The sequence below is a fragment of the Aptenodytes patagonicus genome, chromosome 2 (assembly GCF_965638725.1).
Source record: "Aptenodytes patagonicus chromosome 2, bAptPat1.pri.cur, whole genome shotgun sequence".
NCBI classification, from domain to species: domain Eukaryota; kingdom Metazoa; phylum Chordata; class Aves; order Sphenisciformes; family Spheniscidae; genus Aptenodytes; species Aptenodytes patagonicus.
In genome coordinates this window covers 132610280-132635751 of record NC_134950.1, presented here as the reverse complement: position 1 = coordinate 132635751, position 25472 = coordinate 132610280, and the positions used below count along the sequence as shown (strand labels likewise).

Sequence of the window (25472 nt, the reverse complement as noted above, 5' to 3'; positions counted from 1 at the left end):
AAAAGATGAAAGCTACATATTGAGCTAGTTACTCTGTATTTTGAGTATATTTGTGTAGACAGTTTCATCAGGTCCTCTACTACACTACTCTTTGTGCAAATCTTTCTTAAAGTATTAAAGACAAACATTTCTCATACTAAACAATAAGGGTAAAACAATGATGATGATAAAAAAAGTCATCATTACTTATAGAACAAGTCTTCTAAAAGTTTCATTACTATAAATTATAACATAAATCTTAATTAGAAGAAATGAAAGCTGTTCCATGAAGCAAGTTTCAAGTGAAACGCAAAAATCGCCCTGTACAGCTCATTCAGGAATATTATGTATGTTTTTTTGCGTTTCATTTATTGTTATTGACCTATTTTAAAAAAATACTGAATGAATAAACCTATGTCAACAACTGTTTGCAATCAGATAAGCTATCATCACTAAAGAATGAAATACTTACAGCTAAATGCAGTGGACTTATAGGTGCTCTGTTGTCTGAATCATTCAGCATGTCAGTACCTGATGTTTCCATTAGCTTAGCAGAGAGAGAAAGTCAGAATGAGTGCAAAACCCTCTCATCTTTAAAAACATTCAGCAATAATTGCTACAGTTTCCACTATACACAGATTGAAAAACGAAGGAAGAAAAATAGGAAGAATAATATAGGATTACAGTTTCCTTAGGCATTCTAGATCTCCTTCAACATTTAAAAAGTTTGAATTGCAATGACTGCAACCCCTCCCCCATATTCATCTCCCAAGCACAGTTGTTTAATTTTGCATAACAATGCAATAATTAAATCAGAAACTAATCTAAAATTATTTTTTTTCTGAAGCAGCCATATGAAATAATATAGATGAAATGCATACAAAGGGAAGACAAGGACAGGCGACAACAGCTGTAGTAGGAAAAAAACCCCAACCAAACAAGTAAGCATTTAGATTAGGTGAAAAGTCAGCAAGAAAACAATATGAAAAGCCAGAAGGCAGGATTGATTTCTCAGAACAGAAAAACATTTCCCAAAGAGGAGAAATGGACTCAAAAAAAGGCACATGCGTTACAAAACAGGATTAAAATATCTATGTGTATACATTTTTATTTGTTACTTTCAGATGTGTTCTGAAGTTTTAATTCTGGGTCTTTTTCAAGACCATATTTAATTTAGTACACTAGTAGAATTAAAACATTCGAAGTGTTTGAAGAACACCAGATACATTCAGATCACTAAGTTTTCATTATCACAATTTTATAACATGGTCATACAAATACTTAAGTGAAAAAAAAAACGCTTAAAAATAATTTTCTATTTTAAAATTCTGAATTGCAATTAAATCTAAATTGCAATTGAAATTAATACATCTGTGCGTTGAAGAAATGGTTGGATAAGTCTAAAATTAAGCAGTATTTTTAAAATTACATGTTCCCTTTTGCTGTACAGTAGTACTTTAACAGTGAGAAATAATACACTTACAACATCTAGAGGCGTTTCACTTGCAATCTGCAATTAGAAACATTCAGAATTCGTGTTTGAATACACTTGAATATAAAAGTATAATTTGTATAAAAATACTAAGTTGTATAACACAGAGAAGATAAAATTAGCATATCAAATAACACACACATTTTTGCAAAGGGATTAATAAAAAACTACCCGAGGCTTTATTATCTAAAATTCTATTACGTGGCCGTTAGTTACTGTAACTACATGAACTATTTTAAAAGGCACCCTTACTTTACAGGTTTTTCCTACATTTTGATTTGCTCCTTCAGATGACATTTGTGAAATTTCTTAACACTTCTCAGTGGGATAACCTGTGGTTATTTTATTTCAGCCACCAGGAAAAAGATTTAGCAGTGTATTCTAAGTTAAGAAACAAAACTAATATCCCACATCCTCAACCAGTTATCTCTTCATCTCAGAATGTATTATCTTTTTAAGCCAGTATCTACCATCTTAGCTCCTCACCTTGCCCCTATTTTAAGAGTACCAAGTGCTTAAATATTTATCCTCACAATAAATATGTGAGGATGTTTCAGCCCCCTTCAGGGGCTGAAAAACACTGTCGACCTAGCTTACAGATGAAGAACCAAGGCGGAGGAAATCCCCTAGCCTCTGCATCACGCTCTGTAAGAGCAGCTGTTACAGCTTTTATCTATGATACGTTTTCTTACCAATTCAAGACAAAAGCGATGACCATAAGCAGCTGAATAATGAACTGCATTGTATCCTTGTTTGTCTCGGATCCCCGGATTGGCATCATTTCTTAGCAAGTATTCCAGGCACCTATTTAAATTGACATATGCAACCATATATCTAAATGTTGAATTTCAACTTTACACTAAGTGATAAATTGTTCCAATTCAATTGGAAAATAGAATACAGCACACAGGAACATTGATTTAATATACAATATTGGCTAGGACTAGAGAACACCTAAGTCATTACACCGAGTGTTAAGGTCAATCACAAAGCTTCCAAAATTTGAGACTCCTTCCCTGCAGACTTCCTGCATCCTCTGAATTATCTCACTTGGTTAAAACTACTATTTCATGGCTATTTTCCTCCTAGCTAATACAACTACAGTTACCTTTCTTAATATAAATGATTAGTATTTTTGTATGTTTTTCTATATCAGTACATTCTTCTATACTTAATACAGAAGGAAGAGAACCAATAGCTGAGTTCTTCATGGGATGTATCCAAGAGTCACACACACATACACTTCCACTACCAGACACTAATGTATTGATTTTTTTTTTTTTAAATATAGTAAACACACTTAGTTGTTGGCATACTTATATCCTACCACTCCTTACACAAAGTTATAAGGCAGAACATGATCAGCAGTTTCAACCACAGACACTCGGCCAGGAGGATGAAAAATAGGATATTAAAGTCAGCTCCCTCTCCCTGTTTTTCTGTTTTTAAGAGACTCCATGCATGCACACTAAACTATTCCACCAATAACCCTACTTATTCATAATTTTATGTTTATCATTTCAGCAACACTTTGCAAAGCCTACAAATAATGAGAATGAGAACTCTGAAGCAGTAGCCACCAGAGAACAAAGAGGTAAATTGATCTGGACTGAACTACCTGACACATAACAATCTCAGCTTCAAGATAACAGGATGAAGACTGGTGAGAAACAAACAGTCCCAGATTAACATCAGGTTATTTTGCAAATGTATTCATGAGACTGTAATAAGAGCCCCCAAACATCCACATAGACACTGAGCAAGATCAAGATTGTACAGAGCCTCTAAAGTTCTGAATTAATAGAATAGGAAAGGAGGAGAGATTTTAGATTCCTTTTTGACAGATTAAGATGATTCTGGTACTTAATTTGTCTCAGTTTGCTCAAACAGTTAGGATTATGAAAAGTCTCCTCATGTCCTACCTTAAGCAGAACCTTCAGGATCTAAGAAACTGCACATACCATTTTACCTGATAACAGAACCAAGACTGCATCTAAATCATAAGACTACCTGACTTGAGAACAGAACATCTGGTACTTCAGATCCTTGGATCTGGTCTCCCAGTCTGGGTTCATCAAAGCTGAATTGATTCAAAACCATCTGCTAGTATACTGAATGACTGGATCATTTGCTTCCAGCAGGGGGAAAAAAGACTTCATGACATCCCACTTGTCAACATTGCACATTGTGATTAGATTGTCTGTTGAGACCTGGGCACAATATTTTTGAAGAGAAGACCAGAAAGCTCTGCATGTGTTCTACACAGCTCTGAGCTCAAGAACACTGATATGAAACGGTTGGTCCTTTTGCACTGAGATATCCACTATTTTCACAAGCGCTCTCTGCCTTTAAAGTATCATCTGTTATGATAGAGCAAAATAAAGAATGGAATGGGTGGGTCTTCTCACCACTGAAGGACACCTGACCATTCAGGAAAGGACCACCAAGCAGCTAGGGGAACATCAATCCCAGAGAGGAGTGAGATTTGTAAGTCTTGTGAAGTATACCGCAAAGCTACGTGCTGCTCTGTGACTAAAACACAGGTAAGACATCACTGAGGTAGTAGTTGTACATTCAAATGCAATCATCTCACTCATGACTTGGAACATATCCTGCAATAGAAGGGCTTTCTAAAGACTGAACTAGAGCTAAACAAAATCTGGGAGGTGAAAGTCTAAAGACGCCCAATCTCTGTATGGCCACTTCATCAGGCAGACGTCCAGCAAGGGAGAGTGACATTCCAATCCTTCTAAAATGGGTTGTTACAACTGTTGGTTTAGGACTATTTGTTGTTCCTGTGGCAAATCCAGACAGGAGAACCTTGCATTGATAATAGTCCACCTTTAAGTGACGCTACTTTGTACACAACACATACTTTACATTACAGTTGGAAAGACTAATTCTGTAGATCAAGAAGCACAGAGACATGCCCTTGGAATGCAGAGATGTTTATAGCTAGTCACCATCATGACCCTGAACTTGCTGGTGAAGCCATATGGTTTTCTGAAGTGTACAACAGATCACCATCCCTTCTTCTCTCTGGGATTATGAAATACTTCTCCTTTATCAATAAAATGCATGTGAAGCTAAAAAATCTATTATATTATCTTGTCAGATCCAGCTTGGAATCGTTCTTCTTTAGCACAGTTCATCTAAAGGTCTCACAGATTACCATTATCAGTAGTGACAAACAGGCCAGTTGGATACACTGACAATATGAGAGTTTTAGTTTCCATTTATCTCATGGGAAATTGTTTGGTAGAAAGTTAAAGCAAATTTCAACATTTGTAGTTGTATGATATGGCTACGCTGTGATGTCATGTGAAAAACTTGCAGTGGGATACGACAGGTTTAGATTTGAGAAGCAGGAATCCTAACCTGACCTCTGATCAATGCTGTTAAGAGTAGAAACTTGATCATTCAAAACCCTGGAGAACATTCAAACCTTGGAGAAATACAGACAGAAATTTTACAAAAGCAGCCATCTCCTGAGGGGAGACAGCATGACCCTGCACTATCAGAACTCTTCGTAAGTTCTTTCAAGGAAGGGCACTGTTCCATCTGCTGACTCCAGGCAAGTTCATCATCTGAATGAGATCCAATACCAGCTGTGATGAAATGGAAACACATTTCAACATGAGTAAGACAGCTGTACTGGGTCAAGGGCCCGATAACCTCATGTGCAACAACAGCGATTTGCTGAAGTGAAGACCTGACATTTGATTTTCCATCCCAGACAAAGGTTGAAAGTAACAAACCAGGTGAGTGAAGATGAAAGGGGCAAAAAGCTGCAGGAAAAACTATGAACAAGAAAGTGTCTAATTACAAAGTACTCTGTCTCATTACAAAGTTGAGAAGAAAAGGAGCGACAAGATGCACTCTCACTTTCACCACTTTGTGTCCAGCGTAAAGGAGAAAAGGACTTAGGTAGGTAGTGAAAAAGGTAAAAATTCTCCAGTTTTAAAGAATAACATATGTAACACAAGATGTAAGTAACTTGCAAGTTCAACGTATCTAATAAAAAGCTACCTGTAAAAGCAGATCTATGTTTTTAACCAACTAATTCGGGTTTTATTTGCCTAGTAAACAAATGCCTGGATATCATTAATGGCAACTGTGCTTGCATTTTTATTTGAATTGAAATGGGATGAGATTTCTGAGAATCCAAAGACAAGTCAGTTTGTCCCATCGAGTGAGAATTACTGTCCCTACATTTTATTTGTCCAATTGTCTAACTTTCTTTGTTAATTTTAATCAATGATTTTGTATTAACATTCATGGCTCATTAATAAATGTTAAACATCACTGGCCTTGGCTATCTAAACTTCTATACTTGTGTACTTTCTGTATTTGTGTGCTCACAAAAACTCAATACACTGAATACACTGCAGGAAGCAAAGTCTACTAAAAATCCTTGAGTACCCATTCTTTCCAATGCAAAACAGATAATTATTTTTGCTGTTTCTTATCATCCAGGAAAGAGATTAACTTAGCATCTTTTGCATAGTTAACTGTCCTCAACAGGCCTCTCTAAAAGGAGATTAATCAAACTTTCTGAAAGCCCAGATAAGTTAAATCTCCCATTTATTTATTGGTGTACTGTCTATTAAATAATTCTCACATAGAAAAAGCGTGTTTTTTCTCCCGTAAGATGCTGCTTTGTTTATCTCATTCTGTGATCATGTTTCTCTGTCTAGTCTTGTCAAAATGAGGCTTAGTGGTGTTTGTTCCAGATCAGAAGCATTTGCTAAAGATACAAAAGAAACATTTCCAAACAGGAACAAACAGGAAAAGAATTTTCAACAAAAACATCCTTGTCCCCAAAATCTGTCTTTAAAGATGTCTGAACAAAGACTATAAAAATGCACTTAAATATCTTTGGAATTTTTATATAGATCATTTCCTGATTTTTTTTTTCCCAGGCTTTATGTTCCAACTCAGTAATCATTTTTAGCTTCATTCCTATTTTGAATATGAGCTGAGCAGTACTGGTTTTCCAGCTGTTGCTAATCATCTTGCTGCATCAATGTAAAAAGCTTCTCCTCAGGCCATTCTGCTTTGCAGCCTGTCTTCCAGAGAGCCAACTGTTAATCAGAAGGGCAATATCATGTGGGTTACAGAGACGATTCTTTGAGTTATCTCCCAAAGCTCTGCAGTATTGCCATCATCATTCTTGCTCGTGTCTTTTATAAGACAGATGGCAAAACGATGTCATTTGAAGAACCATTATAGTTTGGAGGTTTTCAGAGCAACTGTGAAGCTAAAATTAATCCTAGCTCAACTTGTAAGAGGGCAATTGAAGTAAAATTATCTCAGCAAACTCCAGCAGGAATTGAAAGTGTACCTAAAAAGCAGCAGATAATTTTGTTTTGAAATTTGGCTTTATTTAAAAAAGGCATGTACTTCAAATATTAGTTAAATGGCCATGAAAGTATTCTTTATTTATCCTTCAAAACCCAATCTGTAAGTTATATGCCACCTTGCTCCTATTGCTACCTCACCTTTTAAAAGGTGCTGTATTAAAACAAGATATCTGGCACTAAGCAGCACTCTTTTCCAGTGAAGGTGTCACGCTGTATGCATTTGAAATGCGATGCTGCACACCAGCTTGTTTTGACCTGTGTATGTGAGTGTGTGCACATGCAAGTGGTACTCTTCTCAAGTCTCCTCAATATATACAGTGTCTGCAGCTTAAGCAACCTCATCAATTTTGTGCTATCTATATAAGCTTTGCATGTAAGCATTTAAGTCATTAATAACTATGTTAAATATAACCATTAGTTACAAAATAAACACATGCAAGAGACATTTATGGATTTATGAAAGTTTCTGGATGCATTTCATTAATAAAAGAGTATCTACTTGACAAAATTTTACACTAACGAGAGAGTTGTAATGCCAAACATGAATAGTTTAACTGAACACCAAATGGATAAAGCATCTTATACTGAAATGTCGAGTTAATTTCTATCCTGATGTAGGCCTACTGTAACTCACAGTCTAGTTTTACAGTGTATTTCTGACTAACTACACAGATTTTTGGGCAACATTAAGAACCCTCCATAAAATGCACCATCCTTCATCAGAATTTGATTTTAAAGCAAAATGACCCTACTGCTCACAACTGTCATAACCACCCCCACAAACGATATTTACTCAACCACTACACAGCAGGTGGGATTAAAAACTCTATTCCCAATGAATTCCTGAATTAGGACATCTGCATTATAGGGCATAACCAAAAAATTACAATACATTCTACTATTGTTCATTTTTCTCAGAAGTATTTGTTACATAAAATATTTTATATACAATGAACAATCCACTGCCAAGTTTAATCTTTAAAAATATAAAAAAAATGCATTTGGCAAATCTGTTTCATTGAACATGAAATTCACAGCTCAAATGTTTCTAAGGAGAAAGGCTTTAGTACAAAGCACGCCACTTACTTTCCATCTGTGTCTGATGCAGCTGCATAGTGCAGAGGTGTACAACCCCTCTCATCAAGGTCATTCACACTAGCTCCAGATCCCACAAGGGCAAACAGGCACTGATAATTACAATTGGCAGCAGCATAATGGAGTGGAGTTCTTTAGTACACATTTAAATAAAAAGTACAATGGTAAATAACAGCAAAATAATATTAGAGAGACAGAAAAAGCAAAATAAAATGAAACTTAAATCTTCCTTACATTTTTTAACAAGTATTTGTGGTGAAGAATGCATCATTACAATATTAAAGAATGGGGCCATTTTCCACGGGCCATTTAATAATGCAGAAAAATATCTAGGGGATCTATTTGCCAGCCAAAATATGTACAAACTTTGTATTAAGGGAAGCTTTATATGAATTTTCTTGTGTAAACATATAGAGGAAAATCAAGTTTACATTAATTAACTAAAAATAGTATTTCGAATTTCAAGCCACATGGAAAAATATGGACAAATATAAGAACTGCATAGCAACTAAACTAGGTCAAAATAAAATACAACAATTAACAAGCAGATATTTTTGACAAACAGGTCAGAATTTTGTCTAAGAGAGGCAAGCATTATTTATTTATTTTTAACTATACTAACATAGTAGAGGTATTGTTAAAGAAAACTTAAAAATATACCTTGTCTTCTTATAACAAAACTGTGAAATATTAGTACTGATGTATAATCTCAGAGGAAACTTATTCCAGCTTCAAATACATAAACAATTCTCTAAATAAACCAGTTTAGACAAAATTTCAAAAGCAGCAAGATGACTCAGAATTCCATTTTCTATTTTTAAAGAGAGATTGCTACTATAAATACCTCAATTTTGAGGAGACAATCAGGCACTTTAAAGTGTCCTACCTCTTCCCTCTCCCTCAAAATTACTTTTCCCCATTTCTCTCCATTTTTAACTATTTTAATCTTTTCCCTCTCCTGAAATAATTGCTCTATATAACATGCACATTAAACCAAAAACCAAACCAAACCGACAAAAAAACAACTTTCAATGACAAAAGTTGTGACAGATAGTTGTTCCTTTCTCAGGAAAGAATGGAAGTGGAATTTAAAGCAAAATACAACTTTGGATTCGTAACGTCCTCCTCAAGTCCTACTCCTGCTGTTCACATCCTGGAAAATCATGCTTTCCATCATGTGATATGAGATTTTACACAAGTACTGATCATGCCATCTAAACTTAAATAATCCTATACTAAAAATAGAAATAAATGTCATTCCAAAAGAGTTCAGAGCATGAACATGGAAACAGAAAGGGATGGATATAGTGAAAGGAAAAAGGTGAAGCAGTTATAATAAAATAATGGATTTTTTAATAAAAAAGCTTAGAAATAGCAACAGCTTTATAGGTTTGACTAATACATTATTTGGAAAACATCACTGATGTCCTTGGATGAGAGCAATTTAAATTCATTAGATCCATGTTATAAGCAAAAAAGGCTCATAAAAATTACAGTTGAATATGGAACTCAGTCTTTAAAAACAAGACTAAACACCTACTTAACAAAACACAATAAACAAAATATGTTTGTAACTTTTGAAAACGTATGCTGAAGCATAGTTTATTAGAGACATTGTATCTTAAAAAACATTTAAACTGGAACACACAGACTTGCCCACATTAGCAATATGCTACTTCTGCAATACTTTTAACAACTATTTCCAATACACAAATCTAGAATGTCTTACCTCCCAAATCTGTCCTTTTTGTTGAAGTCTGCACCAGTATTTAGCAGAAGATTTAGGCACTCCAAATTCCTATTAAATTAATGCAATGTTACTTGTGATTGCAAATTTTATTTCCTTAATATTGGCCTCTGCAAATATCAGAACTGCTACGCATATACATCTCATACATTATTTCTAATTGAACTAAACTATCATATGAAAATTTTGATAAATATATTTTTATAAGTAAACCAGATTTCATAATTGCAGGACCAACCAGGAAAGAATACAAATTATTTCAAGTCCATATATAGAAATTTTATTGATATCAAATGGCATGCATAAAAGCACATAAACATTGACCTAATTTAATTGAAATTTCAATTCTTTAAAGCAAATGAACAGTAACACCTGCATGTCACATGCTTTTTACTACCAGGATTCCAGCACAGAGGCAAGTTTTCAATGTATATTTTTTAAGGCCAAATACAAGTTGCAACATAAATATTTCACTTTTTAGTGTAATTCATTTTCAATACAATATGATCATTATAATAGATGTACAATACTGTTTATAGTTTAAACACTATCTTATTAACTTTCCTAAACTGGAGATGAATGAGGGAATGTGTCACAAATTATGTGGTTTTATATGAAAAGATAGCATTTTAACCTTAATCATTTGCAACAAGGATGTATATCAAGTAGCTTTTGACTTAGAATGATTACTTAACAGTATTACTTGAACAACATTGAAACAGAAAAATGAAAATATCAATATCATGGAGTTCTTGTGTCCCACAAAGTGTATCATGAAATTTATTACCCAATTCTTCCAGGCAATTTTGAGTAGCTGCTATAGAAAACCTACAATACAATAACAATAATCAATATGGATCACAACTCAAGTGATGAGCAAGTAGGTCTGACTACTTCATCCACCTAAACTCTGGAATTTAATTATGGCTTTTAATTTAGTTAGATTGATCTTTTGTTTATGGATATGGTAAAAACATATTTCCCAAAGTTGCTGTTCTCCACCTCATGTCCTACAGTGATCTTAGCTGGGTATGCCATCTTTGAATGCTGTGAATTCTAAAAATTATATCATCATCCATGGGAATTTAAAATAAAATTCAGTTCATCCCCAAGCATAAACCTAAGGTAAGGCTGATGATACTTGGACACTGTACTCCAATAATTACTTATTGAGCTCAATATTTAATTTATTTTTATTGTTTGTAGATAGAATCCATCTTGAAATTATTTTCATGCTTACATAAATTACAAGGGGAGAGGGCACAAAAAGCACAGAGAGGAAATAATAAAAAAAGAACAGGAATGATCAGCAATTGAAAAAAGAATACTAAATATGAAAGCATGAATGCTTTTTTACATACCCTCCAGCAGCAGCTGCATGAAGACAAGTCCTGCCAAAGTCATCTGGTGTGTCAATGTCAAAACCTACAAATCAAGTATTTTGTAAAATAATTATGTAACACCACCTTTCACAAAACAGCTCTCATCTACTCTTAAGAGAAATGCTTGCTAAGCAAACCCAACAGCTATTTGCAAAAAAAGCACTTAAGCACTGAAAATTTACTTCATTTCAAACACATTCTTGCTATTTGTAATATTTTGAAAAACAGGTGTTCAAGTAAAACTGAAAGGGATAAAGTAAAAGGCAATTAGTTGCACCGAGGCAAGAGGCTATATTATTTCCTATCCTGTTTGCCTGCTAATATTTCTATGTAATTTAGTATTGAATATAAAATATATGAAGGTAAGAGGAAAATTTAAGAATATGCTAGAAATTATCAGTTATGCAGAGGTTTTTTTGGTGTTTTTTTTTTTTTTTTTTTTTTTAAATAAAGAGGGGGATGTCAGCATTACTAAATCCAGAAGCTACTTAAATTTCATCCTTGAGTTTAGCTCTTTAGTCCCAGAGAAAGAACTTTATTAAGCTGGAGTGAAGGCTGTAAATAGCAATTACTTATAGAACAGCCCTTTAGAGAACATTGTAGTTTTCTCTTCCCATAATATGCGAACTATGGAACTTCACGTGAGATCACAAAATTTAACTGTGCAATTCCGTATCTAACCATATACTTTGACAAGATTACTATTTAAATCAGGTTTCAAAGCTACATTTTTGGTTTGAGAAAACTACTGTATTCTCCTAAGAGACTTGCTCTTGTGTAACAAAACTTATTCATTAAATCTCCAGTTTTGGTACTTTTGCCTGGGAATGCATTTTTTTTTTCTTTTTAGGAATTGTTCAACAACAATAAATAGTGAACAACACAGGACGTGTTATTCAAGAGCACTACTATTCAAGACTGTTTTCCTACTCCATATCCCCCAAAACATAGGTTTTGTAGGCGCCACTACGTTCTCCTCCCATTTCAACAGGCAGAGATATACAGCAAACAATTTAAGATAGCTTACCAATCTGATTTGAAAAGTAGTGTTTGATGCCTTTCCACATCCCTAGGTTGCTTGTCTAACACCACTAACTACTTAAATGTCATTCAATACTGGGACAAGGCAGATTGATGATTTTTTTTTTTTTTTTTTTTTTTAAGGTCTGCACATGAATTTTAAGGAATTTAAAAATCAGAGATTCTTAATTTACATAAATGAGACTCTTCCTCCCGAAACCAATAGGGCACATAGTCTGCAGATACCAATGCTCATGCCAAGAGCACGTACTAATAAGCTGTTAGCAGTATCTAGTCTTTCCAGTCTGAAGGCTGAACATATTCTTCAAGTCCTTATCTGCTCCAGGCTAGATTTACATCCAAGTTTGCTCAACTCATGTAAAAGTCACAGAAACCACTTGCAAGTCTTCCGCAGAGATTCCTTTGCCATACTGAATCTCCAGTAAGGGCACAGCCAGCACAGCACCATGTGCAGAAAGGAGAAAGAGCCAGAGTATTCCTCATTTTGAACGCATCCAGTTGAAATATAGTCAACTATAGGACAGTTCTTTCCTGGAGTGAATCTTTGCAAGCTTGTCTGTGACATGACAGTGAAATAAAAAGCCTTACCGGTGGTCGTTTTAGTTATACTCCTTTAGTTCTTCTCCCAGGCTTCCCTAGCAGACGGTATAAATCTGGGGAAGCAACTTCTTACTCTTCCTTTTCCCCAACCCTCTGCCCCCGACTTTTCTTTTTTCAGAAATATGAAGTGCCTTCAGATTAATGTAGAACCATTTAGGTTGTTATTCTTATTTTGTTCCTGAAGCTTCCACAATCCTTCAGACTAATCTACTTTCTCAGAATTGCAGTGGTTCAAAGAGCTCAGAATTCACACCAGAGCAGACTCTGGACAACAAGGGAAGTAATAAACTTACAACCCTCCGCAACTTCAGGGAGGAATCAAACAATGAAAGCAAAGCACAGTTCGGGTTGCATTTAATTAGCAATAAATCACCAATGCAACAGCTTCTTAACGTAGCAGTCCACAGAGTCTTCAGAGCTATTAGGTGCCCACTACAGGAATAGATAGGAATAGACCGATGTGTATTAAGCTAAAAGACATCATATGGAAGAGCAATGGGGGATGCTCCAAGAAGTCACTTAAGAGAACATTAGTCTTTCTCCTTGAAATTGCATTATGGTCTGAACCAGTCATCCCACCTCTATGACCAACTTAAAACGCACAGACACAACATTTAAAAAGTTACAGATGCATTATTTCAATTTAGATGATTTTTTTTTTGAAAAAATTACTTCTGTAAAAGTCCGCATTCACTTTAACTATGGACTGTCCATTAAAAAAACAAGCACTGACCCCAGGCTACTAGTAAACTATACAGATTTTTATGTATTACTAAATTAAGACTTAATTAAAAGCTATTCTATGGAATAAAAAACGAAGTACAAAGCAGCCATGAGTTTTAAAGAGTATCCTACCTGATGAGAGGAGTTTTCTGCAGCAGTCTGAAAATCCACTTAATGCTGCCAAATGGAGAGGAAACATCCCATGTATACCCCGCCTAAGATACACCATAATCAGGTATCACAGTTTCATTACAATTAAAATAAAACAAACATGATTGTGTGCCAAAGTGCACGTGCATGGTGGGTTCAGCAAACCACCTAATTAGAATACTGAGCCTTAGGAAAACTTCACTTATTAAACACTTTCTTACAAGCTAGCAGGATTCATTAAGTCAGTGCAACAGCCTATTAAAACTTGCAGAGCTTTTACTTCAAATATGTGAGAGGAAAATCTATTTCTTTTTGTACAAATTGCAATGTATTGAGTACAGGATAATGCACAAAGTATTTCCTATTTCAAGTTGAAGACGAATTAAAAAAAATCATACTAGTCTTGTTAATCTAATAAATACATTTCTAAATTCTCTCACAGCTTGCATTCATGTCAGTAAAGTTACCTACTTTGCAGTGTCAGCACCACTCGTAATCAGAGTGTTGATTAATAGCTCATGGCCATATCTAGCTGCTATGTGCAAAGGCGTATTTCCGTTCTTATCTTCACAGTCTATTTCAGCTCCTATAATAAAAAGTAATTACTAAGTAAGAATATACGTAGGCATACAGATACTTTCGTTAGAAAAACAGCACTGATAATAATTTAAGCAACGTTAATAATTGTCCCTGACTGACTACTTTGGATTTAAAATCTATACAGCTTTCAGTGGTATTTAGTATTAATAATAAGCAAAATAGAGAGAAACATTTTATTATGTAACCACATGGGACAAACTTTCTGCAACCTGGGTTATGGAAGAGAAATTAATATATTTTCCTGCATTCTGAAAAATAAATGGTTCTTCAATGTAACTTATCAAACTTTACAAGCAGATATGCCAGACTCCACCATTAACTGAACTACTACTGGACACTGGATATGAAAAAAAATTCAGTACATTGTTATCAATATAAGAGGAGGAAAATATTCATAATACTGGAAAGCTGATGACAAAACTACTCCCTCCCCCTTTTTACCATTTTGAATGATGGTTTGAGATCTCGAAAATCTACCATGGATCGCCGTCATGTGCAAAGGTGTTTTCCCATCTTTACTCTGGAAAAGAAAAAAAAAACCTCAGTGTTTACTTATGGCCGGTAATAGTAATCCACCAAAACTGACAAAAAAAACAAAAAAGGACATGATTTTACTTTTTTCTCTCCCCTTCACTCCCTCCTTTAAATTGTTTCTACGCACGTCTGCAAGACAGATGCTGGCAGTGACAAGACAGCATGACATGGCAAGCTTTTCAAAAGAGCTGCTCTTAATCACTCTTCCAGCTGTGAGTGACAACTCAGTGATGCCCACTCACTCACACTTACGCCTTTAGGATAATCACTCTCAACAGGATGATAACAGTACAGAACTTCAGCAACAAGCCTATATCCAACTCTTCCCCCGCCCAAGTTTGAAACAAAACAATGCTTCTTTAAATTGTTTGTTTCTTGAAAGAAAATAGCTGTATTTACTATACAGGTTTACACATTATATTAGAAGACAACACATTAAAAAGCTCATGTGTTTCATGGAAATTTCTGTAAAATTATATTTGTAAGCAATTTATCATACACCACAAGTAATCCTACGGTATAACTATTCAACCATAATTGGTACTATACGTTTGACACACATATCAAATGTGCACTTAGTCATTCATCCAGTAAAGATGTCCTTCAAGTGGGCTAACAGTAATGCATAAAGGAATTTCAATTTCAAAGTGAAGTTCCCACTGACTGGAAAAGGGGAAACATAACCCCCATTTTTAAAAATGGAAAAAAGGAAGACCCAGGGGACTACAGGCCAGCCAGTCTCACCTCTGTGCCTGGGAAGGTCATGGAACAGATCCTCCTGGAAGCTATGCTAAGGCACAGGGAGGACAGGGAGGTGATTCGAGACAGCCAGCATGGCTTCACCAAGGGCAAGTCCTGCCTGACCAACCTAGTGGCCTTCTACGATGGAGTGACTACATCAGTGGACAAGGGAAGGGCGACAGATGTCATCTATCTGGACTTCTGTAAGGCCTTTGAGACTGTCCCTCACAACATCATTCTCTCTAAACTGGAGAGGTATGGATTTGATGGGTGGACTGTTCGGTGGATGAGAAATTGGTTGGATGGTCGCATCCAGAGGGTAGTGGTCAACGGCTCAATGGCCAGATGGAGATCGGTGACAAGTGGTGTCCCGCAGGGGTCTGTACTGGGACCAGTACTCTTTAGTATCTTCATCAATGACACAGACAGTGGGATCGAGTGCACCCTCAGCCAAGTTTGCAGAGGACACCAAACTGAGTGGAGCGGTTGACACGCCAGAGGGATGGGATGCCATCCAGAGGGACCTGGACAAGCCTGAGAAGTGGGCCCATGTGAACCTCATCAGATTCAACAAGGCCAGGTGCAAGGTCCTGCACCTGGGTCAGGCCAACTCCCAGTATCAATACAGGCTGGGGAACAAAGGGATTGAGAGCAGCCCTGCCAAGAAGGACTTGGGGGTACTGGTGGATGAAAAGCTGGACATGAGCCAGCAATGTGCGCTCGCAGCCCAGAAAGCTGTTTGTATCCTGGGCTGCATCAAAAGCAGCGTGGCCAGCAGGATGAGGGACGCGATTCTGCCCCTCTACTCTGTCCTGGTGAGACCCCACCTGGAGTACTGCGTCCAGCTCTGGAGCCCTCAACACAGGAAAGACACGGACCTGTTGGAGCGGGTCCAGAAGAGGGCCATGAAAATGATCAGGGGGATGGAACACCTCTCCTATGAGGAAAGGCTCAGAGAGTTGGGGTTGTTCAGCCTAGAGAAGAGAAGGCTCCAGGGAGACCTTATTGAGGTGTTTCAGTACTTAAAAGGGGCTTACAAGAAAGATGGGAACAAACTTTTTAGCAGGGCCTGTTGCGACAGGACAAGGGGGAACGGCTTTAAACTAAAAGAGGGTAGATTCAGACTAGATAGAAGGAAGAAATTTTTTACAGTGAGGGTGGTGAAGCATGGGAACAGGTTGCCCAGAGAGGTGGTGGATGCCCCATCCCTGGAAACATTCAAGGTCAGGTTGGACGGGGCTCTGAGTAACCTGATATAGCTGAAGATGTCCCTGCTCATTGCAGGGGGGTTGGACTAGATGACCTTTAAAGGTCCCTTCCAACCCAAACTATTCTGATTCTATGAATATCTACAGTGCCTCTCTCCAGTCTAACAGTCTGCAGGTTCCTTTGCAACCCAGGAATAACATAAGACGCAATTGTCTATCAACATACTAACATAGAACAGGTATAAAATTAAATGAAGATGATAATTTCCATGTTGAAGCTGAACTGCTACGTATAGGACTGCATTCAGAATTCCCTTCCTAGACATTGTCACTAGGGAAGGATATACAGAATCAGAACTAGTAGCCAAAGAGTTCTTTAAGCAATGGAACAGCAAGGCTCTATTTATTGAGCAAAGTACTGTCTCCTGAGATACCAGGAGGTTGGACTGCATAAGCAAGGAGGTGTCTTCAAAACTTTTGCTTCAATTTCCATTTTTTATGCCTTTAAGGTCTTCTATCTAAATATTAAGTTAACTACAGCTGACTGATTTTACGAGATCAGATAGGATCAGAGCACATGATAGAATAGCTACGGGCTAATAACTTTTGTTGTCTTCACTGAAACTCAATTAAGTGTGGTAATAGGAAAGAAATCACCCAAATCTCCTCTATCACTAGAGAAAACATATCCACAAAATACTTAAGATCATACAAAATTTGCTAAGAACAGTAATTGCTATTAGACAGAAAGAATTAACACACAGCAGAAGGTGTTCTATCAAGTGATTACTCAGATATTAACCGTGCTCAGACTACTGAGCTTTACTGAGGGTCAGGGGAAATGTGGGTCTATCATGTCACAGCATTCCTCCAAGTGAAATCTCCCCCTAGCAACAATATTTATGTTCTAGTATCACCAATGGAAGTAAAAAACTTTTTCTATTTAGGTCACTGAATTTTCAAGCAGCAAGGGGGCCCACAAAACAATTAATACTGTCCCATTATGTACTCATTTCAACATGTTCTTCCATGCATGGAAATCCTGAATAGTGAGGAGAGAGTGCTGCAGTAATGAGCAATACTTAACAGGATTCACTGTTCTACAGTACTATATGGACACTGACAAGGCTACAAAAACCAAGTATGAAATGATGTCCTCTGCCTACAGAGGTGATAAAAAGCATATAACATATTTCTACTGTTCCATTATCTTCTGCTACATATTTCCTTCTTGAGATGAGGCCAGCATCCACAGATATGCACAAGCACTTACCCTCCATCTGCCATCAAGAAAAAGAGTGTTTCCTTTTTGCTCTCTCCACTAGGTCATCCACAGCAGAAAGTGCTCTAATAGTACTGTCTAGTCTTTTGAAACTGAACAGACTTGGTTTCAATAAATACTTAGTAAGAATGCTCTAAAAGCATCCCGTTTTAACTCTACAAATTATTCTTAGCTACACAACATATTCTAATTCAATTTCCCTTCGCTATTTGTTAGGGATTGTTCTTCTGATTAAATCCAAGATTTATCCTTATAGGCCTTTCCAGGGAAGCAGCAGTTGACTTGGAAACGATTTTCTTTTGCCCCAGTTCTTCCACTTTTCAAGAGTGCAAGTGGTAAGTTTTCATATACAAGGTAAGGCTGTTCACACCTTCAGGTGCAAATCCACAGGCCAAATTCAGTCATACTGGTATAAATCCACAGAAATGCTACTAACAGAATTACAAGAGACACATGTTGGTGTGGAAACGGGATAAATGCTGTTTTCAAGCTATAATTGCTTAAATCCCTACACAACCCTACTTGCTTAATTTTGCACTTAACAGTATTGATACTTACTAAATCAACACATTTTAATTACAGCCAACCTATAGCTAAAGCTAATAACCCTTTCCACTGTAAAGACATTTTATTCTGAAGCAGGTTAACTTCAGTAGCCAAATCTTTACTAAGCTCTTAGACTTCAGCTGAAATTCTCAGCTCTCTGATATGCTTCAGACTGCATTTCCCAGCCCCATCACTATCATGTTTCAGAAAAAAATGATTCTGTCATCTCAGAGTAAGCTTAAGGGAAAACCCCTGTTTACCTAAATCTTCTAAGGATTTTTTTTTTTTTTAAGTTACAGAAACTGACAAATCTATACTTTGGATCCCGTAACTTAAAATTGAATGGGAAGGAAGGCAACAATACATATCTCTGATGTTCAGAACAGCTTTTGTCACCTCCAGACAAAAGTTCACCCACATTATAAACTTCAAAGAATTCAGGAACTTTGCCAGTCACTTTGAAGATATTAGCCATTCTCTGCACAATTTCTAAGTTAACTTAGTGTTATAACTAACTAAATGTAGTCAGTATCTACAGCATATACCATATGTAAAACAAAGATTCTTATTTTCAGTTCAAACATAAAGATTACAGTAATCTTTAACAGTGTTTAATTACCCTAATAGAATGTTGGAAGTTTTTCATTTTCATTCCTAACCTACAATTAAGGTGCATTTGAAAATGAATAGCCAAAAACCCCCAACCACCATTACTTGCTGCACATCCTTCTGAAGTGAAGCCCTCCCCACTTCTTTCTTCAACATCAGAAATATGCACAAAGTCATGACCCGTTGCAACCCAGCATATAGGAAAAGAGTAATTCTTTGCTTGCTAATATTTATGTTTCTCTTGTTCTTATTTGTGTAAGTAACATATGTACATAATCATTAGTATATTTAACATTGTGGGATTATTTTCATGTCAGAACATACATTACTGAGAAATGATGTTTCAAGAATGTAGGACAGAAGTCAGCCCTGTAAGACTAAACCCTCAGTCATATCCATTCTAGGACGTTATGCAGAGCAGAAAGCTGGCAACAAAAATAAATGGACTGTGACCTGTGTATTTTAGCCCAAGTTGGTAATAAACCCTTTAGCACTGCTCCTTACTTCTCCAGGGCACTTTGGTGATGAATTTTTCCACAGCTGAGTTTAAGTACGTTTCCATTAAATGCTGCATGTTTAAATATATGTAAAAGTGAGCAGTAACATATATCTAAGATTTCTCCACAAATAGCTTATTTTTAAATTACTCCCAAATTTTCAGTGGGCTACAGATTTTGTACTAACAATAGATATAATCTGTATTTTAGAATTAGTTTGCTGAAAATCAGTGTGCATATCTTACATGAGCGAGCCACAAACCCCACGATTTTTAACAGAAATGTTAGCTATTCTAACATTCACCTCTTATCCAGATTGTGCTGAAATTCAGGCATAACTATTAAACAGATTATTTATTTATTTAAAGAAACAAAAGGATAGATAATTCTCTTCCTGCCACATGTGGGCAACAGTACAGGCAATTAGATATTTTGTAAGAGGAACACTTCAACTCTTCATTCCATATACCCGTTTCCCACTTCCCCCAGCCTGAAACCTGTCAAGACACCAGATACTGCCACTGAATATTTCTGAACACAGTTAAGTTTTCATTACTAGAGTAAAAAATCAACTTAATACAAAACGGAAGGTCTCTCATCTCTCTCTCACCTCTCTCTCACATCTCAAGACTTTACCCTACACACTTGAAAAGATAATAAGAGATATAGGTTATAGTTTGCTTTTATGTTTGTGTGGATTAGAAATTCTACCTACACTAAGACTGGATTCTAAGGAATATTCTGCAGCCAAAGACTTGTGACCAAGTAGAGATGTAAAACTTACACTGGCTCTGCTCACAAAGTTCTGCTGGAGTAATTAAAAAACCAGCTGTTTAAGACTTTTCATTGGCCTAATCTACTTATCTTTGTATTTTTAATACACCCTTCACAACTCTCCCTTATTAATTAGATTTTAGGATCTTATGTTATCAGCTCTTCAATTGCTCCAGCAATTAGCCTGTTCATACACATTTCTCTGAAATATCCTTGATTTCGTTAATGCTGCTTATTTATAAGAAAAACATGTTCTTTTGCATTTTTCCATATGATTTGCTCTTACTCCTATGAATAGACTAGAGAAGACAAATTATGTGGAATTCTGACATTTAAATATAATCAAGATTGACCAGATAGCACAAAAGGGTAAAGAATAAAGATGACAATACTATTTACTGTATCCCATTGAGGTTTTCAGATTCAGATCAAGTTCCTTGAAGCAACATACTGGCTCATTTTTTCTATAGTACTTTTCACAGAAGTACTCTATCCATCAGTGGGAACTTATAAACGTTACTGTAACAATGATTTTGAAAAATTACCTCTGATAAAGATGGACTGCATCTTTAAGAGTGAATGGATGGCTTTGGATTCACCTACCTTCATATTTACATCTGCTCCATTACAGACCAAAAGCTCTAAACACAATGCTCCATGTGTTGATGCAGCAGCAAAGTGCAAAGGTGTAAACCCCTTCTCATTCATTTGATTTACATTAGCACCGCAATCTATGAGTTCATTCACTACAACATCTTGCCCGTTGTAGCAAGCTACGTGGAGAGGAGTATTTCCATAGGCATTTGGTTCGTTCATCTATCAGAGAAAAAAACCGAACAGGATTAGTTAGCAGGCAAAAACCTGTACTACTGCAGCATTGAATTACGACAAAAAAATCTCATGTCATGAGACTTCTCCTCCATTACATTTTGGAGCTCTTCAAAACCAGAAATTAAAAGCAAGTTCTCGATGTAGTACTTTGATCGAGAAGCGTGTACCAGGGAAGAGTATCATTACTTTACAAGTGAGCCAGCCTCCTCCCATTGTCTCCACACCAGTTTCCTGTATGCAGTATGCAACTTGACAGAACACATGTATGGAAAAAATGTTAACAGTGGCAATTTGCACAGGCAGTACAGACTAAGCACAGCACGGACCTCTATCATTTTTCAACAACATTTGCGGGTTTCCGTTAAAAACAGAGGTCAAAGGGACTTTTTTTTTTGGGGGGTGGGGTGTGTACAGAAGTAGAATTTGTTGTTGTGCACAACATGATACTGAATTCTGATCTACTTCTCAAGATAGAACTTTGGCAGGATTCTCCAGCCTTGTAAGACTAACATGTGATGCACAATGTAGATTTCTTACAGAGTTTCACAGTTTGTTGTTAACACACTTTCTATATGCAGGTACTGTAGTACTGTGCAGCCTTTTAATCTATTTTGCACTTCAATATTAATACGGCCTTCCTTACTGTAGTATTGAAGTTTCTCACAATTTTTAGTATTTCCCAAAACCTACATGGTCTAAGAAAGTCAGTAACATCTATATTTTACAAATAACTGAAGCAAAAGAGTTTAATTTCCTGCAGTTCAAAAAGGATTGTGTGGCAAAGCTAGGAACGGAATTCCTATTTCCTGAGTTCCAGTCCAATGAACTAAGAGTAAGAAATACCAAATGAACAAAAAAACCTACTAAATACAAATTTATTTCCAAATAATTGTGCAAAATCTGCAAGGCTTTTAAGTTATTTTGGGGAATGAGGTTTTAAAACAAAAAAAGCATGTGAATGGAAGATCCTCGGAAATGCTGTTCTCACTATATCATAACCTGCCTCTAAATAGTGTGCTGCAATACTAACAAGAGCATTTCAAACAACAAAAAAATATGTATCACTTTGTTTTATTCTTCCTTACATCAACTCCAAGATCTAGAAGATATTTGACTACACTGATCATCCCACTAGATGCTGCAGCATGTAAGGGTGTATATGATTTCTTGTCTTTGCATGTCACTTCAGCTCCATGGGCTACAAGTAATTTCACAACTTCAATATGACCTAAAAGAATAAAGACAAAAAGAATGAAGTTGCATTTTATATTAACCAGCACAAGTTTACAAACTTAGTAATTGTACAATTGTTATAACATGAACGAGACGTTATCCATTTGGACCTGATCTGGAAAATAAAGAATTGTTCTTGTATTCTAATTGTATCATAAGCTATAAAAGCAACATAAAATATTCATCTCCAGAAGAGAGTATTTCCACATACCCCCTCCAATAATCATACTATTTATACTGCAAAAATAATCCTGTATACTAAAAAAATAATCTTGTCTTCTGCTTACACAGAAGGATTTTTTTTTGAAGATTTGAGAACTAGAGAGGTGAAATAACTTTGTAATTATTAAACATTTACTGCAAATTTCTGTTAACAACTTGAAAGAGAATGTGACTGTCAGTCTTCCACCTTCACCTCAACTGCAAACATGCCCATTATGGTTTTTAAGGCCTTCAGCATAAACTTCGAAAAAATTACACAAACATGAAAACAAGAAAATATTCTATTTTTAAATAAAAATATATCCCCCCCCAATCCAACTTCCTTTACTTGCAAAGCCTTTAAAATGTTGACCCAAATCATACAGGATTTAACAAAGCTGTATTTTCAAAACTGACTCAGGCCTCTGAGGAACCATAGCCTTTTGAAAGCATCAACTATTCTCCTAAGTCACTGGGAGGAGAGTAAGAGTCGAGTGGGATCATGGGGAAGGGATGAGCTCGGGGAAGTTCCAGGTAAGAGGGTGGAAAAGGGAAGGGAGGGCGGGGAGCCCACCCTGAAGTAGCGGGCAGTCACTCTCATCACCAGCTTTGTGGCTGGGCCAGGGGCCCCAACACTGCACCGCTGCTGCGAAGGGCAACCAGCTTTCCCCTTCACCGTGCCCGCATGCTCCCCCTCTAGCTTGCACGCAGTTGTGACACTGCACGCTAAGAGAAAAGCTATGAAAAAGGGGTAACCCAAAAAATCTGTCATTCTTGCTCTGTTGTTAATTTAGCTGCCAAATGAGTCCATCACTGAAAACACACAGGTAATCATGACAAAGTCTGCAGAATAAAGGAGCAGACTTGAGTTAAATAGACCACAATACATTTAGTGCTTTACCTTTGTAACTGACCCATACAGACAGATGTGGGATTCTTTGTTTTACCTTTCAAGTGACACCCTTACCTTACTTAAAAAGTGGTGAGGGGCACAATGAATACGTCTGCTTATCCAGTCAGACATCTAAGTAAAAAGTATCAAATCCAGCCTTCAGTTTAAGTGCTTCATAAAAAGTGAGGGTCTTTGCTTTTTCAATGACTAAGAGAATTTGCAAAAGTTTGATTCAAAGTGTCTACCCAAAGGAATACAGATAAAGCTATTTTGATAAACATTCGGTCACCATGATACCTGTTTTATGCTCATGCCCAGCAACATACAAAACGACATTTTACTAGCTATACTGATCAGAAACATAGTTTACCAGTGCAATGTGAAGTGCTGCAATATTTCACTTCTGAATTACTTCAGTATTGTAGAAAAGAAGAGAAAGAGAAATGTAAACACGATACTCATCTTCTGACCCAAATATAACAGGGACAAGAATGAAAACAAGCCCTACATGAGAGACAGAAGTATAGAAGATATTGAAAGCAGTGAAAGGATGAGAGACGCTGAACAGAACAGTGGCAGAAAAACTTTAAAGAGAAAAAAAACACCAAAAAATCCCTGACCTGCATTGAAAACGCAAGCAGCAATCAGTGGAAGACACTCAAACAGAAGAGCAAGGTACTTGAAGTGGGAAGCGCTGAGGAGCCATCCTGATACACTAATGAGGGCGACGCTAGCACGCAAGAATGAAAGTCCATTTTAGTCGCAGCATTGCAGCTGGACAGCAACGGAGCCGGGTGAAAAGCAGGAAGGAAGGGAAACAATGGATATAACCCTAGAAAGTTATTTATAGTACAGTGACGAAAAGCATAACTTTTTATTCTATGGTCAGTTTTATACAGTGGAAAAGCTTTAAGGCTTTCTTCAAAGAATTGGAGCAGTGTAAAATGGCTCTAAATAGTGAGAGAGAATGTCACAGGTTTTTTTCCCTTGTTTGAAGACTTTCAAAAGCTTTTTCTACTCTACTGTCTGCAAGGATATTTAGGTTGATTGACGTCAGATAAATTACAGTTTTCCCACCCAAACATTGTTCATTAACAGTTTCCTGTTAATAGCCTATGAAATAGCACTGACTAAAATTGGAATAAACGTAGCTTATCTGAAAAATAGAAGACTTTTCTCTCATCTAGGTGAGCACAAGCCAGAAAACATCTCTGTCCTCTCACTGATGCTCGTCAGGTCTCTGCCATCTCATGCACAAGTTTCATTCAACAAAATTTTGCAAATAGTCACCTTGAGTAAGGTGGTTGGACAGCCTGTCACAGACATTGCTTTGCATATGTATGTAGATTACAAAATACTAATACAAAATATCGCAAAGAACATTGGATCAATAATGAAGATTGTTCTTTAACTTCTCTGTTTCAAGTACTGGTATCAGTACTTGAAGTGCAATATCATACAGCTTCAAATTATAAGTTAGAGTATTAATGCTGTGATGATCACTTCATAGTTCACTGGCACATTCAAGTCTTTTTCTCTGAAGACAGTTCAACAGGGTCCTGTCGTTCTTTTTAGCATTTCACATATGGATTTCACAGCCTTATTTTACATTGCTATCAGATTATTTCAGACCTGTATTGTCAGGGACATAAGACTAATGTGAAAATGGCCTGAAACACAGAGTTGTGCAAAGACAACAGTTAATAACTCCATTTTTGTGTGAATCAAGGTGTTTGTGAGAAGATCACTCTTACAACCGTTGAGATCTTACGAACAAGCCCAATTTTGTAAATGTGCAGTTTTGCATTTGTAAAGACCAGAATTCTCAGTCCTTGGACCAAAGTACATTTCATACAACAAACAACTCAATTATCAACACCCAAAACTCAGGGTAAGGTTTTTGGCAACTGCATTTAAATACGTATTGCCCCACATGGTACTGCTCATTGTTT

At 36.5% G+C, this 25472-nt stretch overlaps 1 protein-coding gene across 5 annotated transcripts in view; it reads right to left on the bottom strand.

Annotated features, from left to right (window-relative positions):
• The window catches only part of ANKRD28 (ankyrin repeat domain 28), a 134552-nt gene that overhangs the window by 17108 nt on the left and 91972 nt on the right, over nucleotides 1–25472 (bottom strand). For 4 of the 5 annotated variants that reach the window (XR_012994709.1, XM_076331240.1, XM_076331238.1 and 1 more), the window contains 11 exons: nucleotides 22280–22422; nucleotides 20967–21179; nucleotides 14614–14692; nucleotides 14044–14158; nucleotides 13555–13637; nucleotides 11038–11101; nucleotides 9659–9727; nucleotides 7921–8061; nucleotides 2164–2275; nucleotides 1463–1489; nucleotides 452–526 (listed from right to left, as the gene is read on the bottom strand). Coding sequence is in view for 4 of the 5 variants with exons in the window: in XM_076331240.1 (XP_076187355.1) it covers nucleotides 452–526; nucleotides 1463–1489; nucleotides 2164–2275; nucleotides 7921–8061; nucleotides 9659–9727; nucleotides 11038–11101; nucleotides 13555–13637; nucleotides 14044–14158; nucleotides 14614–14692; nucleotides 20967–21179; nucleotides 22280–22422 (1121 nt within the window). In the remaining variant the exon portion in view is untranslated. Of the gene's footprint in view, nucleotides 1–451; nucleotides 527–1462; nucleotides 1490–2163; nucleotides 2276–7920; nucleotides 8062–9658; nucleotides 9728–11037; nucleotides 11102–13554; nucleotides 13638–14039; nucleotides 14159–14613; nucleotides 14693–20966; nucleotides 21180–22279; nucleotides 22423–25472 lie in introns of those variants that run through there. The other variant, XM_076331241.1, reaches the window with a different exon arrangement.